The 16371-nt window shown below is 33.7% G+C and overlaps 1 protein-coding gene across 3 annotated transcripts in view; it reads right to left on the bottom strand.

Moving 5' to 3' along the window:
- Positions 1–16371, bottom strand: part of LOC105223785 (beta-glucuronidase) — a 66506-nt gene that overhangs the window by 12000 nt on the left and 38135 nt on the right. Inside the window, exon 1 of one of the 3 annotated variants that reach the window (XM_049452088.1) lies at positions 7142–7275. The exons of the other annotated variants lie outside the window; for them this stretch is intronic. Within the exon in view, the coding sequence (XP_049308045.1) occupies positions 7142–7187 (46 nt within the window). The 5' untranslated portion in view covers positions 7188–7275. Of the gene's footprint in view, positions 1–7141; positions 7276–16371 lie in introns of those variants that run through there. 3 annotated transcript variants of the gene reach the window in all.

Here is a 16371-nt window from a genome sequence, read left to right as displayed (position 1 = left end):
TTCAGCTTTGGGGTACTGCCAGTAAGTCCAATGTGGAGATTTTGCAACGTTATCAATCAAAAACTTTGCGGTCACTTATTAACGCCCCATGGTTTGTTACCAATGAAGCTATCCATAACGACCTAGGTATTCCCTTTATAAAAAATGAGATCCCTAAATATAGTGCTAGATATCTTGCACGTCTCTCAAACCATATAAACCCAATTGCTGTTTGTCTGTTAGATACAACTTATGAAACTATACGGCTAAAACGTTCTCATATCTTAGATTTACCATTTCTCTAAAAATTTCTTAGATTTAAGTTTGGCAAAAAAAAAAAGAAAGAAAAAAAAAAATGAATTTTTGATGGATGTATTTAATAACCTAAGTTAATTATATTTTACTTATGTATATGTAAAAATTAAGTAATCCTTTATGTAGATTTGCTCAAGGACAAATCTATCTCTGCCATTACCTACTAGATCTAATTTACTGAATATCTTAATGTAGGTAGATTGTAAATAAAGAAAGTTAAATAAAAAAATTTTTTGTTGGTGACATATTCACATGTGTACGCATATGTATGTATGTTTGTATGCTTGTGCATTATTTGTTCGGAAGTGTATACAAATATATGTATGTAAATATAAGTGTGTATGAATGTATGAACATGCAGATCAATGCGCGCACATGAAATACATTGATAAGTGATAAAATCATTGTTTGCACATGCACATGCGTATACATATGTACATACATTTATGTATATGAGCAGACAATAAGATTATGATATGAGCATGTGCAAAGACATAAGATTTATTTGATAGAATATGTATGTGCATACATGTAGGTACATATACTATATTGTTGTGATAAATTTAATTTCTATTAGTAAGAAATATAATACAAAAATATTTATTAGTATATAAAATTATTAAATATGCAAGTCCAAATTGGCTATAAATATTACTATGCATGCATACATACAAAATTATACTCATAGCATAATTAGTTTTATAAGTCAATATGGAATTGCTGAGGGCATAAAGCAATAAAAGCATACATATGTATGTATGTATTTGCATACATTGCACATACAAGAGATTCCCTGGATGAAAGCTAACATGAAGCATGAAAATATCATAATGGTGTTAGGTAAATCAATTATTTAAATAAATATATCGCAATATATTGAAATTATTAATAATAACCTATTATAAAATAACATGAAAAATTATAATAGTCCAGTCAAAATAGGCTAAATTATGACTCAAGTTTATATTAATTCCCAAAAAGCTAGATTTTTGTGCAGGCCTTGGATCCGTCATTACAAATGACTGGTCAAAAGTTCCCATCGATCCCGCTTGCACGTTTTTTTTTATTCGAGGTCAAAGGTCACTAAATTTGCGTTATTTGCGTATATCCCTAAATCATCGAGAGCTACCGAAAAATGGCTAAAAAAAAATTGTAGATCGTAAAATTGTACTTAAAAAAACTCAACACTTTTTCCTCTACGGTGCACCGTTCCCGAATTATGGATATTTTAAACATAGAAAATACGGATATGCATCATCGGATTAACCATTAGAACAAAAAACATTAGAACATAGTTTTATTTGCTCCATTCTGAGTGGGTCATGGTTTGTCCCTAATTCTATTGGGCGGTTGACCTTGAGAAAAATCTGTCTGCGACTCCATTTTTCGGGTCGAAACCAGCGTATACCTTCTTTTTCCCGAAAAACATGGCTTTAGTAAATGCAGTCAGTTTTGAAGAGTTTTTCGTAGTGAATAGACGTGTTTGTGAATTATATTCTCTTTTTTAACCGTTTACAAAATTTTGTAAAAATGTCACAAGTTTGCTTTATTTGCAATGAATCTTTGACTGAAAGTGAAATTGTGGTTGTTGATCGTGGGCTAAACACTTTAATGAATTCAAGTACTGAAAGGGGTGATGAGTTCGATGAACATTCGAAGGACAAAACATTTGTAACGATACATAAGCATACACCCGTAAGAGGTTACGTTTTATCCGAAAACGTAAAAATATACGATACAGAACTCAAATTGGTACAACGAATCGCATTAAGAAGAGATACCTGTGGTTAGAAAATAGTTGAAAAGTGGGCGTGACCCTACCTTCTAAAAAATTTAATGTATATATCTTCCAAAGCAATAAAGTTATAACACTCAACTTTACACAATACACAACAATACAAATCGCATTAAGAAGGGATACCTGTGGTTAGAAAATAGTTGAAAAGTGGGCGTGACCCTACCTTCTAAAAAATTTAATGTATATATCTTCCAAAGCAATAAAGTTATAATACTCAACTTTACACAATACTAATTTTTTCAACAATCCCTACGACAGTACGAAAATAGATGAAATCGTATGATAACTCCGCACACTCCCCACGTAACGGTCAAAAACTATTAAAAGTAACTGAATGAGTCAGAGTCATGAAACTTGTATAAATTATTTTACAATAAACTAACAAAAAATTAACAAGTTTTATTCAACATAAACAGGTTTAAGGTAGGAAGAACTAAAATATTGTAAATTGTAGTTTTTAAATATTTTATTAAAGCTTTGTTTTTTTTTATTTTCGTTTCCACCTTACCATAAAATTTTTGCCACATTCATTGTTCTAGTTTTTGTATCGTACACCCGACGAATTTAAATAAACAATCGTTTTTATAAAAGCAATCTTATTTAGGAGAGTTGTGGGTCTGATTTTCAATGGCACAAATATTGATAGAATTTTCGTCGTTTCGAAGATTCTCATAACCAAGACTCATATCAGCTGTTTACTAATGTGACAAATGTTGCAAATGAATGGGAAGCAATTCTATTAAAGCTTAAACTCTTTGTAAATACTTTTAAAATATCGGAACTTTTTACCATAAGACCCATAAATATTACATTTTGTGAACTTTTCTCATGTTTTCACCTATAAAAATAGATATTTGTCACTCTTAACAATAAAATTACAACAACAGTACACTATTATTTTTAACTTACATTTAAAATCTGTCAGCGACTATTTTCTTGCTTTGTTTCTAGTAACAAAATCGATGAAATTGGTTTGCATGACATCCAAATCCGATACAATTTTTATTTCGTTCATCAATTCATTAACAATTTCTGAATTATGACAAGTACTACATTTTATTTCGGTTTCAATTTGGGTTCCGACAACTATCAGATTCTACAACACTCCTGATTAAAGTACTATTTAGTAGTTTTTAAACATTTTTTGGAGGAAAAGCTAAAAAAATTAAAAAGGGTGAAAGGAATATTATTATGACATATTAGATCTGAACGTTCTCTGAGCTGACACGGAGAGAAGGGAAGAGTGTTATGTCCTTACAGAAAGCTTTGATGCATAGCAAGAGTTTCAAAAGGCCATAAGCATTTCCATCTACAAAACAATTTTAAAGAAAGCATAATCATTGAGGTATTGCTAATAAAAAACTCACATATGTAACTCCCTGGGTAATCGACAAAAGTGTGTCGCTAGCGTAAATAAATATTAAAATATGTTACCAGAGTTTTGAAAGTTTTGAAGCTCTATTCTCTGGCAAGCGTTTTGTTTAGTACCTTTGGTATTAAAAGTCAGAAAATGATGCGGAGAAGATCGGAGACAGCGCTCAATAAATAAAATTTCTTTTTTCTGTCAAATATTGTTAAGTAGGTGTTATGACGTGGGAAAGTATGACAGCTGGTGGAGTAGGTGAATGTATTTTGAAAAAGAAAAAATTAAAGCAAAGTGCCGCGAAATTTGGTCTGGATTTTGGTTTCAACAAGGCAACGACTTCAAACATGCAGCGGAAACTTTCAGGATGTGACTTCTTCAGATTCCTAACACAACCTTCAACACCTCTCTTTTTTTAATTTTTTGATAACAGCGTCACCTGTCTGTGAGGCATGACTAGTAATGTTAGCATCTTAACTTATTGAGTATAGTAGTATACATAACAAGTACGAAAGGCCTAAATTCGGATGCAACCGAATATTTTTTACTCTTGCAACTTCCAAAATTCAAAGGTGGGGAAACAGCTTCAAGTATAGGCTCAGGTTAATTTGAGAAGATATTTTCAAGAGTTTTTTTTTTAATATAACTCACATATAGCACGACCTAATCGTCATAAGGCTTGTTAGAAAAACAAAATGGGAGTAATTCGTATATATGGTATAAGGCCAATCGGAAGTGTGAAAATTGATAATAATATGCTACCCGAGTTTCATTAAGGTACACTCTTACCATAACCAATATGTTTATGTATAAAGAGTAAAGTCAGCCGAATATTCGAAAATCGTGAAATTAGTTATTTGGAGGCTATGGCAAGTTTTCACCGATTCCGTGCATTTTATGCACATAGTAGTATTACTAAAATACTCTCCCTCTCATTCTCACGAAGATAATTAGGTAAATAGAGGCTAAGGGAAGTTAGAAGAGGTGGTCTGACCCTTATGAAGAATCTGGAAATGTAGCTGACAAGTTAGGATGAGGGAAACATTTAAAAATTGCTTTACGTAGGCGCCACAACTTGGCGATGAGATCAGTTGCTTTATTCAGTATTTGTAATTAGTTCATGATGACCCGAATGACGGTAATGAAAAAAAGATCATTAGCTTAGACTTACAAGTTTTTCGGTTATGTTTCGTTATATTGCTGAGAACTTTTGATAAGACCAAGTCTTGTAATCAGCAATGATTTGAAATAGCGTTATAGAACTAATGAGTTTAATTTTAATTGCTTACAAATATAACAAAGAAATTCGTAATTCCGTAGTATTCTAAGTATCAATTGAATTATGTGCGTTTTTTCGACATAAGTGATTAGGTGGACATGTGTCTAGAAAGAGATTTTCTCATTCACATGTTAATTAAGCCATTTGTAGTGGGCCTCTGCATGAAAATGTATTAACCTTTAGGTCACTATCACCGTTTCTTAGCCCTATCAATACCCCTTAGCACCTTCAATCATTGGCGCAACCCACTAGTTGCACGTTCAGGTTTATTTCAATTCTTTTAAAAAAATATGCCGTTTTCAACATAATATGCTCTTTTCAGCATCGTCAGATAATTGCCTCTATTGCCTAAAAATGGTCTAAATGACGAGACTTTATAAGGATGCTTTCCCGGTTTAGGAACAATGAAAACTACAGTAGTTTTCCAAAGACTTGTCAGTCGGATTGATGAAGTGAAAAGATGGATGAGCTTTTTGTTTGAGCAACCATTCTTATGGAAGCTTCTTTAATACTTCAACTATAATTGAATCGAAGGTGCTTTCTTAATTTTAAGCCTTTTGATTTAATTTTTAATCATTATTAAAATATTATTCATAATTAGAATATTTGATTTTAAGGGTTTTAAAAATTTAACTGAATGAGAGATAGATATTATTTCTTTAGAGTAAGAGTTCTGTCACTTATTGTTGAACATAAATATTTTTAGACCTTCGTAAGACGTTGCGCAGAGTATACTACTAGTAGTTTAGTAAGTGTTAGGTGTTTGTAACAACAAAAACGAATCGGTGGTACACGTGTTTTTTTGCACTCTAAAGTTGTTGGTATTGTAGAATAACAAAATGTCGTCAAGTGAAAACTTATGATAAATATAAACCAGGACAAACATTTCCGCTCGACGTGTTTCTGTGAGTCGTACAAGCGAAAATGCAGCGTTCATTAGAGCAGAGGTACACGATTAAATTCTGTGTGAAACTCGGTAAATCTGCGACAGAGACGTTTGATATGATCAGAAAAGGCCTACTCAGACGTTGCTTTAGCAAGAAGTGGTGTGTTTCGGTGGCTCCAAACCTTTTGGAGGGCCGGGAAGAGGTCGCTGATGAAGGCCGTGGTGAGAGACCTGCGACTTCGACACACACCGACAATGTGACTCGTGTGCGCAAAGGTTTGAACTCAGACCGTCGATTTAGTATTCATTTAATTGCCCAGATGTTAAATTTATCAAAATCTGTGATTCATGACATTGTGACAGAGCAATTGAACATGTGCCAGGTGTGTGTGAATTGGAAGTTGCACCAAGGCCGGCATACCAAGCTTCCGCAGCCGCCCTACAGCCCAGACTTTTTTGTTGTTGCCGATGAAAGGCAAACGCTTTGAGACAACAGAGGGAATCCAAGCAGCATGCACCACGGCTCTCAAGACTATTCCGGAGAATGCTATCGTGACGCCTTCAATGCTTGGAAATCGCGCTGGCACCGCAGCATTGACGCAGAAGGGCCTATTTTGAAAGTTTTTAAAGAATTGTACCGATTGGTTCAATAAATTTATTTAAATCGACTCAATTCTATTACTTTCTTGACAAACCGTGTATATATGTACATGTTTTACAAAGTACTATAGCTACATCAACAATTTCTGGAAACATTTCCTTTTGCTTCCTCCTATCTGAGGCCCAAGTTAGTAAAAATTTAGTCCATTAAATTGCCGATTATATTCTTGTCTGTCAAAATTATAAAAGAATCTTATTGAAACAGGAGATGGTGGTGTTTTCAAATCACAAGTAGCACAATTTTATATACATATTTTGATAACGTTTAATTGAATTTGCACTTCAACTTACTTATACTTATATTGCACTTAAATCGTTATAGCTTTTAAATAATCCTAATAAGCAGCCGTATAATTTAAAGCAGGCTTAGCAAACATTCTTATTGCGATATCTCTCTGCCACCACGAAGCTACTGATTGTCCGATCACATTCTGCAACGAATTTTATTGACGAAGTTGAGCCAACAAATTCACCTACAAATACATAGTTACGCTTAACTACATATGTACATATGTATGCCATGTTCATGTTGGTAGGTAGATAATTGACAACATGAATTGGAAAAGCGACGTACTGAATGCGAAAATATAAGTCTGGATCACATTTGAATTTTATCGGAGTCTTGGCACAGCGCGTAATTTTCATTTTCACCTCTTTTTATCAATCTAATATATTCTACTTCATTTTTAAAATGCAATTGAAATGCCAACTGTGTCCACCCAAGGTTCACAGTGGGAAATTATTAGCCGCACCTGACCTAATTAGGAATATAATCTTTAGGTTGAGGTTTTTATTTAACTCCACCAGGTAACAATGGCGTCGACAGCCGTAGATATGCCGGCTACCACCCGCACCGCTTACCGTAAATTTCAAAGCGATGGCACTCCAGTCCAATTTTCAAACGCATATCGATTGCAGTTTGTCTCTTAATTACAAACACTTGAGTAAAGAATTTTCACACTTTTTTGTAGTTTTAATAAAATTCTACATTTTGCAAGAGGTTTTTACGGCTATCGCTGATGAGCTATATGCGTGTACCGCGTTCAAAGGCAGACTAATCATTCGGTTCAGTTGTGGCTTAACTGCACTTTCTCGCATGTCGTGGTTTTTCATTTAAAGTGGATGTAGTGCAGAGCCGCCAATTCTAGTATGAACTCAATCCAATCGACACTCACATTTTTATACTGACTGTAACTTGGAGTACACAACTGCCCTAAAAATGCCTCCTCCACAGTGGTTGCCGACTGCAGCCACATGGCGGACTGAATAAATGATAAGCGATAAACAAATTACAAACACAGAGAGTAGTCTACTTTTTTTAATTGAATTAAATAAATTAATCGCATAGTTGGACCAGCATCAACTTTGGAACCAGTTGCCCCCTACATATGTCGGATATTACTTATTTAATTATACAGATATACTTTATATATATATTTATATACTTATATATTATATTAATATACATATGTATATGTATAATTAGTTATGATTTTGTATCTGACTGATTGAGTCTGAAAATGGGCACACTAAGGTCAACTTTAACTTCAATTTTTTTCAATACCTGCCATTATTTGCAGATCATCCCTTTTGATTTACTGACATACCACACATATACATACATACATACATATGTAATTTTGTATACGAGGATGTTTAGACTATAGTTGATTAATTTTCAGGCAAGTTCAATGTCGCTATATGTTAAATAAATACAATTAATTTATTGCCAATTCTAGGGAAGAATTTGGGCTTACTTTTGTTTCTTTCTTCTTTAGAGTAATTTGGTCTTTTAACAATAAGAAACCTGTATTTTTGATATTAGCCGCAAGCTGCCACCTGCGTTCGGGATTTTGCCTATTCCGTACTTATCGTCGGTATCAAACAAAATTTGTCGCACTGGTAATGCTGCAGTTGTTATTTTTTGATCACATTTGAGAAGTTTTTCCATTTTCTGTTATAATTTTTCGTAAACAAAAATCCATCTATTAAAAAAGTCTAGCTATGTATGAATAATAGTATTCAACATTGCCTCTAATAAAATTTAAAATATTTTAATTGAAGTTTATTTTTTATTTACTACAAAATATCGAGACTGGCAACCCTGTGTCGTCAGCTGACTCGTTTCTACGGGAGAAATCCAAATTTCACGGATATTCACGTACACGGAAGGGAGAAGCAGAGTGTGTGTCTTCATTTATATTGCAATCTCAAAAGATAGGTCATATTAGCTTATTCGGCATACGGATTTGCGTCGGGCACTAACTGAAGCATAAAAAATAAGAAAGAGGAAAATTGTGTGCAACCGAAATAAAAACGGGTGAATACTTTCAGGCGCTGCAAAACTTTATATTGCATAAGTAAGGAAGGTTTGGGTTGAACTGAACATTTTATTTTTCGGAATTTGGAAAGTTCAAAAGCCTGAAGTACTTTCAGATGTTGTGAAACTTTATATTAAACAAGCAGTAAATCTTACACAGTGAATGACGCAATTTATTTAATAAAATCACAAAATCAAATGCTGCAAAATTTGTTGAGTAAAAAATGAGCTAACTAAATATCTGTGTATGGAATGCTAACGGTGTTAACCAACATAAATTAGAGATTATCAGATTTCTGTCTGAAAAGAATATAGATGTAATGCCTATTTCAGAAACTCATCTAACAAATAAAAATAATTTCAATATACCGGGATTTAGACTATATGTTACAAATCATCCGGATGGAAAAGCGCATGGTGGCACGGCAGTGTTGATTAGAAATCGTTTAAGCCACTGTGCTCTAGAATCTCATGCTACACCTCAGTTACAAGCTACAACAATATCACTAAAAAATTGGGGTTGTGACTTAAAACTTACGGCTATATACTGTCCACCTCGTTTTAAAATTACAGAAATCGAATTTAAAGACTTTTTTGGAACACTAGGTCAAAGATTTTTAGCAGGTGGAGATTACAACGCAAAACACACGTACTGGGGCTCACGTCTTATTAATCCGAAATGACGACAGCTGTATCAAACTGTTTTAAGTAGGCACAATAACCTTGAAATAATATCTCCTGGCAGATTTAATTGATTTTGCTGTAATCAAAAATGTAGATAAATCGCACATAACAGCTGATACAGGTACTGATCTATCTTCTGATCATTTTCCTGTACTAATAAATTATGTGAACACCCATATTCGTTAATCCAAAAGTGGGTCTAACTTCTTATAAAACAAATTGGCTATAATATAAAAAATACGGCAGTAGCCATATTAATATTGAGTACAAAATAAATACAGGAAGAGATATTGACGAAAGTATAAGAGAAGTTAATGATATAATAACCAGCGCAGCTGTCTTAGCAACACAAAACAAAAGCTATAAGCCGCTTGGTTTCAGAAAAATCTCTAATAGAGAAATAGAAATGCTTGTACGAGTAAATGAAAAAAGGCGTGCAAGACGTGAATGGCAGATAAAGCGTCCCCCTTCCACTCCGCTTCAATTATCACTCATATCTTGCATTTCGACTTGGATTGAAGTTTTCTCCGTTTAGCAACTTTGGTATTATGCGTTCCGTTCCCGTTCAGTTCAACTTCGAAATTTACAATTCTGCCTATCATGCATTTCGATCGTAGCTCAGTTCTGTTAAATTGCAATTTTGTTGGCGGAGAACTTTTTGTGTTTTTATTTTGCGGCGAAAATTTTATTATTTGCGTGATTTTTTTTTGAATTTTCTAAAAATGTAAGTAAAACTTGTATTTAAAAATTGTAAAACACACGATATTTCCAGTTTTTACGCTCTAATGATGTTTTTTGAAAAATTGGCAGAAATGATGAAGAGTAAGCTAGCTATAGCCAACGGTTTCCACCAGCGTTCTAAAGAAGATTTGCAGGCTTTTTGGAAAGAGGTAGCATCAAATTTACTTGCCGTCGTTTCTTCCGCAAACGTATCTAGGACATACTTGAATGCGTCCTTGTTCAGACCAAAGTTTGTTTGAATCTAAATAAGTAAACAAATTGTAAGAAAATTGTCTACTTTCACGTGCAATTACTTACAGCCCGTCATTCATCTCGAAGGGATCGCACATATCTCGTAATCTTCTCTTTTCAATTCTCACCCCAGCATTCTGAGATACGCTGGTCTCCTCCTCAACCAGTAATATCGCCGCGGTAAAAGATTCCATACTTACGTTTAATAAAAATAATAACAACATAAAAATTTTACTTTTATTTATTTTCTTTGAACAGCAGTAATTTGTGTATTTTTGTTTGTTATGTTCCAGTTTCACATATTTCAAGGCAAACAGCTGATTTCGAAAGAGTTATAGCTCTTCCTCTTCTTCTTTCAATCCAATTGCAACGCATGATACCTAAAATCGACTCCGGCGGAGCGTAGAGCGGGAACGTAATCGAAATGCATGATAGGGGTGTAAAATCTGCTGTACGTAAATTAAAAAAAGCGCTTAAACGTGAGGAAGAATTCAACACCGAAATGTATATAAAGAAGCTGTGCCCAAATTCAAACAAGCAAAATTCCCTTTGGAAAGCCCAAAAGTCCATGAAGCCACCAACTGACTCCAACATGCCTATACGAGACTTGGGAGGAAATTGGGCTCGAAGTGACGAGGAAAAGGCTAATTGCTTTGCAAATCACTTAGAAAAGGTATTTCAACCCAATTTGCCAAAGAACAACTTTAAGCTGTCAATCTTACCCAACACAGCTAAAGAGTCGCTTGAGCCTCTTATGACTTCACCTTCTGAAATCATTGGTATCATCAAAGAACTTAATCCAAAAAAGTCGCCGGGACATGATAAAATTTCTCCAAAAATGCTAATTGAGTTACCAATTATTGCTGTAGAGGTGCTCTCTTTGCTCTTTAATGCAATTCTTAGTTTCGGATACTATCCAATTTCATGGAAACGTCGCAGATTATCTTGATAGATAAACCTGGGAAAGACTTAACACATCCGTCTTAATACAGACCAATCAGTCTTCTACCCTGTCTTTCAAAAGTATTTGAAAAAGTATTACTATCAAAAATGTCTCCTTTCTTCCACGAAAATAACACAATACCAATGCATGAATTCGGATTTCGTGCGAAACATGGCACAATAGAGCAAGTAAATAGAATTACTAACGAGATAAGGAAAGCATTCGAGCACAGGGAGTACTGTTCAGCAATATTTCTAGATGTAGCACAGGCGTTTAATAAGGTGTGGCACGAAGGTCTTTTATATAAGATTAAAAAAATTCTACCTTTAGAATTGTATAAAGCCTTGGAGTCTTATTTAAAAAGTAGAAAATGTATGGTAAAAGTGGGAGATTTCGTATCTGATGAACGACAGATACGGGCTGGTGTACCCCAGGGCAGTGTTTTAGGTCCAACACTATACATCATACATATATACAGAAGATATTCCAACAGCTAATAATGTACTAACTTCAACTTTTGCGGACGACACAGTTATAGTGAGCCGTAACAAATGCCACATTTTAGCATCAAAAATATTAACGGAGCATTTAAGTTCTGTCGAAGAATGGCTAGCGAACTGGCGTATAAATGTGAATGAACAGAAGTGTAAGCATGTGACATTTTCGCTTATACCAAAGATGTGCCCGGCAGTAAAAATAAACAATACTTTAGTACCCCAAGCGAACGAAGTAACATATCTTGGTATTCACCTAGATAGAAGGCTCACGTGGAGAAAACACGTATCTAGTAGAATAACATATATGAAGATTAGTTATGCAAATTTAAATTGGCTTTTAAATAAAAACTCCAAACTTAGCCTAGATAACAAAGTGCTTTTATATAATGCGGTCATAAAGCCGATTTGGATGTATGGCATTCAACTGTGAGGTACGACCTGTGCAACTAATATTGATCTAATACAAAGGTTCCAATCAAAAATGCTTAGAACAATCAGGTGTTCACCATGGTACATGCGTAACGAAAGTATCCATAAAGATCTTGGTATTCCTATGGTAAAAAAAGAAGTAGAAGACAGCAGAATTAAATATATGTACATATATCTAAACTCCGAGATCACCCTTTGGCTAATGCTTTGGTATATTCCTGCTATCAAACAAAGATTTGCCTTTAGATGGAATAGTTATTACAGTTAGTAAAATATGATTAAAGATATAAGGGGTCATGCCCATTTTTAAAAAGTTTTCAGCTCATGCCTTTCCCCCACTATCCTCAAACTAGAAACTAGTAATTTCGCTTGTGGAGGGTTTTTGTTCAACCTAATTTTGTGTGTTGAGCTATTACGCCTTAAAAATTGCTGGCTCGAAATCGGATTTAAAGCCATAGTCTCTTAGGAAAAGTCCTTCAGGATGATCTGTAGAACATTTCCCGTATAAGGTATTTCCGGTTTTTTGTTCCCTGTGAATCAACTAACTAATGTACAGGGATATAACGGAGGTGGTACGCAATTTCTTAATGTTCAATGGAAATCTATAAGAGAGTGTACATTTTAATTTCTGCATCAATGCTTACCTCAACCTTCGCTGGAAATCGTTTTAATTTAATTTATTTCTATCGAAAGTTCTTCTTTTATTCGATTTGCATTGATGAAACGGCAACCCGAAAAATCGGGTACAATTGTACAACTTCAAACAATGCTCTTAATCAATTCAAACTACTTGTATGTTGGTACGTTCAAAAATTAGTTATTGAAAATACGGGGTCAAACAAATTGAACCCTTTTCATTAATAAAATGATACATTATTTATGCACAAGAAAACATTAACACATATGCACATATGTGCATAGCTTTGAGTATTTCACTAATTAAGTACATGAAATGCGGAGTTGAAGTTGAAGCAATTGTAATTGCAGTGAAATTAGATGTACAGATGCAGTGCAGGCTGCAATCCATAAGTACAGTGATCCATTAACAAATTATGTATGCATGTAAACATGTACGTAAATCTACTCGTAATATCATGCAAATATAAGTTGTTACAACAAACCATTTCGCAAGACAGAAGTATGTGAATACGTATTCCTATCCCTATAAAATATATTGATGACCATAAATTCATCAAATTGTCAGGTATGACTCTTAATCTATATATCATAGCTGAAAGTTGTCTGTAACGATTGAAAATCAATTAAAAATGAAAAATAATTTGCACAGTTAAATTATACATGTGATTTCTTTAATAACTTTCGACTTTTAATTTAAAAAAATATAGCAACACTTACAAATATAAGAAAAGGAAAACTGTATAAAGGAACTAAATAAAATAAAAATTAACTAAAAAATAGTTTTATTTGAAACTTTGTATATACAATATATATATATATATATTAAATTTATATTTTTAACATAAAACACAAAAGACATGGTCTTTTGGATAATCGGAAAGATAAGTGCTATTCTTAGTATTTTAAATCTCAAAACTTCTATAAAACAAGAAAAACCGTTAACTTCAGTTGCACCGAAGCTAAGTATCCTTCACAGGTGCATTTCTGTTAGTAACTATCTGTTCAGTTTGTATGACAGCTATATGCTATAGTAATCCAATCTGAACAATTTCTTCGGAAATTACATAGTTGTCTTAGAAAATAATCTGTACCAAATTTAGTGAATATATCTTGTCAAATGTGAAAGTTTTCCATTCATATATCTTGTCAAATGTGAAAGTTTTCCATTCAAGAACTTGATTCCGATCGTTCAGTTTGTATGGCAGCTATATGCTATAGTTTCACTTTCAGTTACTTTATAGGGTCTCCGATGCTTCCTTCTGGGTGTTACAAACATCGTGACAAACTTAATATACCCTGTTCAGGGTATAAATATAGACATCACGTATTTTCGCTCTTCGAAAACCAGTAAACATTGTCAGTAATTTTACTGTTCATTTCATCGTCCGTGGCAATAGTCTAAAGAATTCAGCTATTTCTTCATATTTCTAAAAGACTTTTTTGCGAATTTATTTTTTAAATATGGATTTAGTAATTTTATTCGAACCTTAGTATGTACATTATTGGGCACACTTTTAACAATTTAAAACTATGTCTTCACGCAGACTATTTTTGTCGCCCCAAGCGGTTTTTGTAGGCGAGTGGACTACGAGGAAAGATGAAGATATCGCGCCGCCCGTGCTCAGGTGGAACGTTTGTGTTGTGTTGTTGCTATAGACTATAATAGTTTTGTTATATATGATATATACATAAATGATCAGGATGAGGAGATGGTTTGAAATCTGTATCACTATCTGCCCTTTCGTCCCTCTCTGCAAGCTCTGGCTTGAGAAAAAAGTGAGTCATTGAGATAACCACGACTTTTTATCATATAACACAATTCTAAATTCCGTTTTATTCTTTCACCTTCCAGTAAACAAAATCTGAGAGAATTCTTATATGCTAATAATATGCGCGACTGGTATAAATGGGTTGAATCGAATTAAAAATTCTCCCAGTCCTAAACTTCCGGCCGACTTTATACTATATATTAAATCGCTCAATATGTGTGTTATCTTAATCAAAGATTTCTGTTAATAATAATAGATAAAAGCAATTCAGTACTACGCATGCCTCTCATTCTTATACAAAATACAAGATTTTCAAGCTTCTTTATATCGGATATATCGGACAATATGTAAGACATCTTAACAAAATGAACTGAACATAAAATATTTTGCATAATGTCTAAAATATGTGATACAAATATTCTACTACGAATTACCCAAATTTGCAATGATTTTTTTATTCTTAAAAGTGCTATGCAGAATACCATTTTTCGGCCAGTGTATGAGTTTTATGTATTTTTAAAAAATTGCTTGAAAACATGTTGTTGTATATACCTGGGCAATGTCAAAAGTTGATGAAATCATAAAGAAGTTCGTAGATGGGCGTTATTGGCCCAAAAGGGATTGCAGTAGCAGGGGTGACCGGTTATTATCCTATGTAAACCACGCCTACTTCTCATAAAGCACAATATTAAATCCCATATGATTTATTTACTTTCGAGTACACAAATGAAGCACCAATCAATATATTCGGAAAAACCTTTGCACTGCCTTCGATGGCTAACTTTTTCCGAAAATATCGATGAATTATTGAAATTCGGGAAAAATGTTCTCTTAAAAATAATATGGTACACCTTTACGTCAATACTTTCTTTAGCCCCTTATACATACATAATATAAAGTTTTTGAACATCAAGTTGACTTTATACTACATATGTATGTCGGCCGATGAAGGAACTGTTTTAATGAAATTGATTGTATTTTTGTGCATAAATGGGCCTCAGGCCCCATATAACTGATATTTATTTTCGGTTAAAAGTCAACTATAGGTACTGTGGTCCAAATATTGGGTGCACACATATAAGCTTGAACAGTTTTTGTTGGATTTGAACAATTTTTGGTACTGTTTTAATGAAATTGATTGTATTTTTGTGCATAAATGGGCCTCAGGCCCCATATAACTGATATTAATTTTCGGTTAAAAGTCAACTATAGGTACTGTGGTCCAAATATTGGGTACACACATATAAGCTTGAACAGTTTTTGTTGGATTTGAACAATTTTTGGTCGTTACGTGGCATACACTAAAGGCCTTATTTGTGCAAAGCTTTACCCCGTTATATTAATTGATTCTCGATTTATGTACTGGAAATCAAATGGAATTTAAAATTATGCTATGAGGGAAGTAGGCGTGGTTGTTGTCCGATTTCATCCATTTTCATAAAAAAAGTTTCATATCGGGTTAACGTCTCTGACGTATTTAGTTACTGATTTATTGTGTGTTTAGAAGTTTTTAAGAGTACCGTTATATGGGAAGTGAGCGGGGTTATCTGTAGGAGGTCCTATAATATTTGAGCTAGGCTAATTTAGTTTTTGTAGGTTTATTAGTTTACCACTTTTTCAAACTTTTTGCCCATAGGTGCCCCTTGCTACTGCGATCCCCTATGTTAAATTAGGGTTTTATAACTTAATTTAGTCCTTAGTTATAGCACTTTCTGGTTTTCGGTTATTAGCGTTTAGTACGCGTGTCAGTACTCCAATTACGTACATTTAAGTACTCGTAATTTTTTTGTACTAAGGAACCCGCGTACCAAGTTTCATTAAGATACATATCTCAATTT

This window comes from Bactrocera dorsalis, chromosome 3 (genome assembly GCF_023373825.1).
Source record: "Bactrocera dorsalis isolate Fly_Bdor chromosome 3, ASM2337382v1, whole genome shotgun sequence".
Classification (NCBI taxonomy): Eukaryota; Metazoa; Arthropoda; class Insecta; order Diptera; family Tephritidae; genus Bactrocera; species Bactrocera dorsalis.
This window is presented reverse-complemented; position numbering and strand designations above follow the sequence as displayed.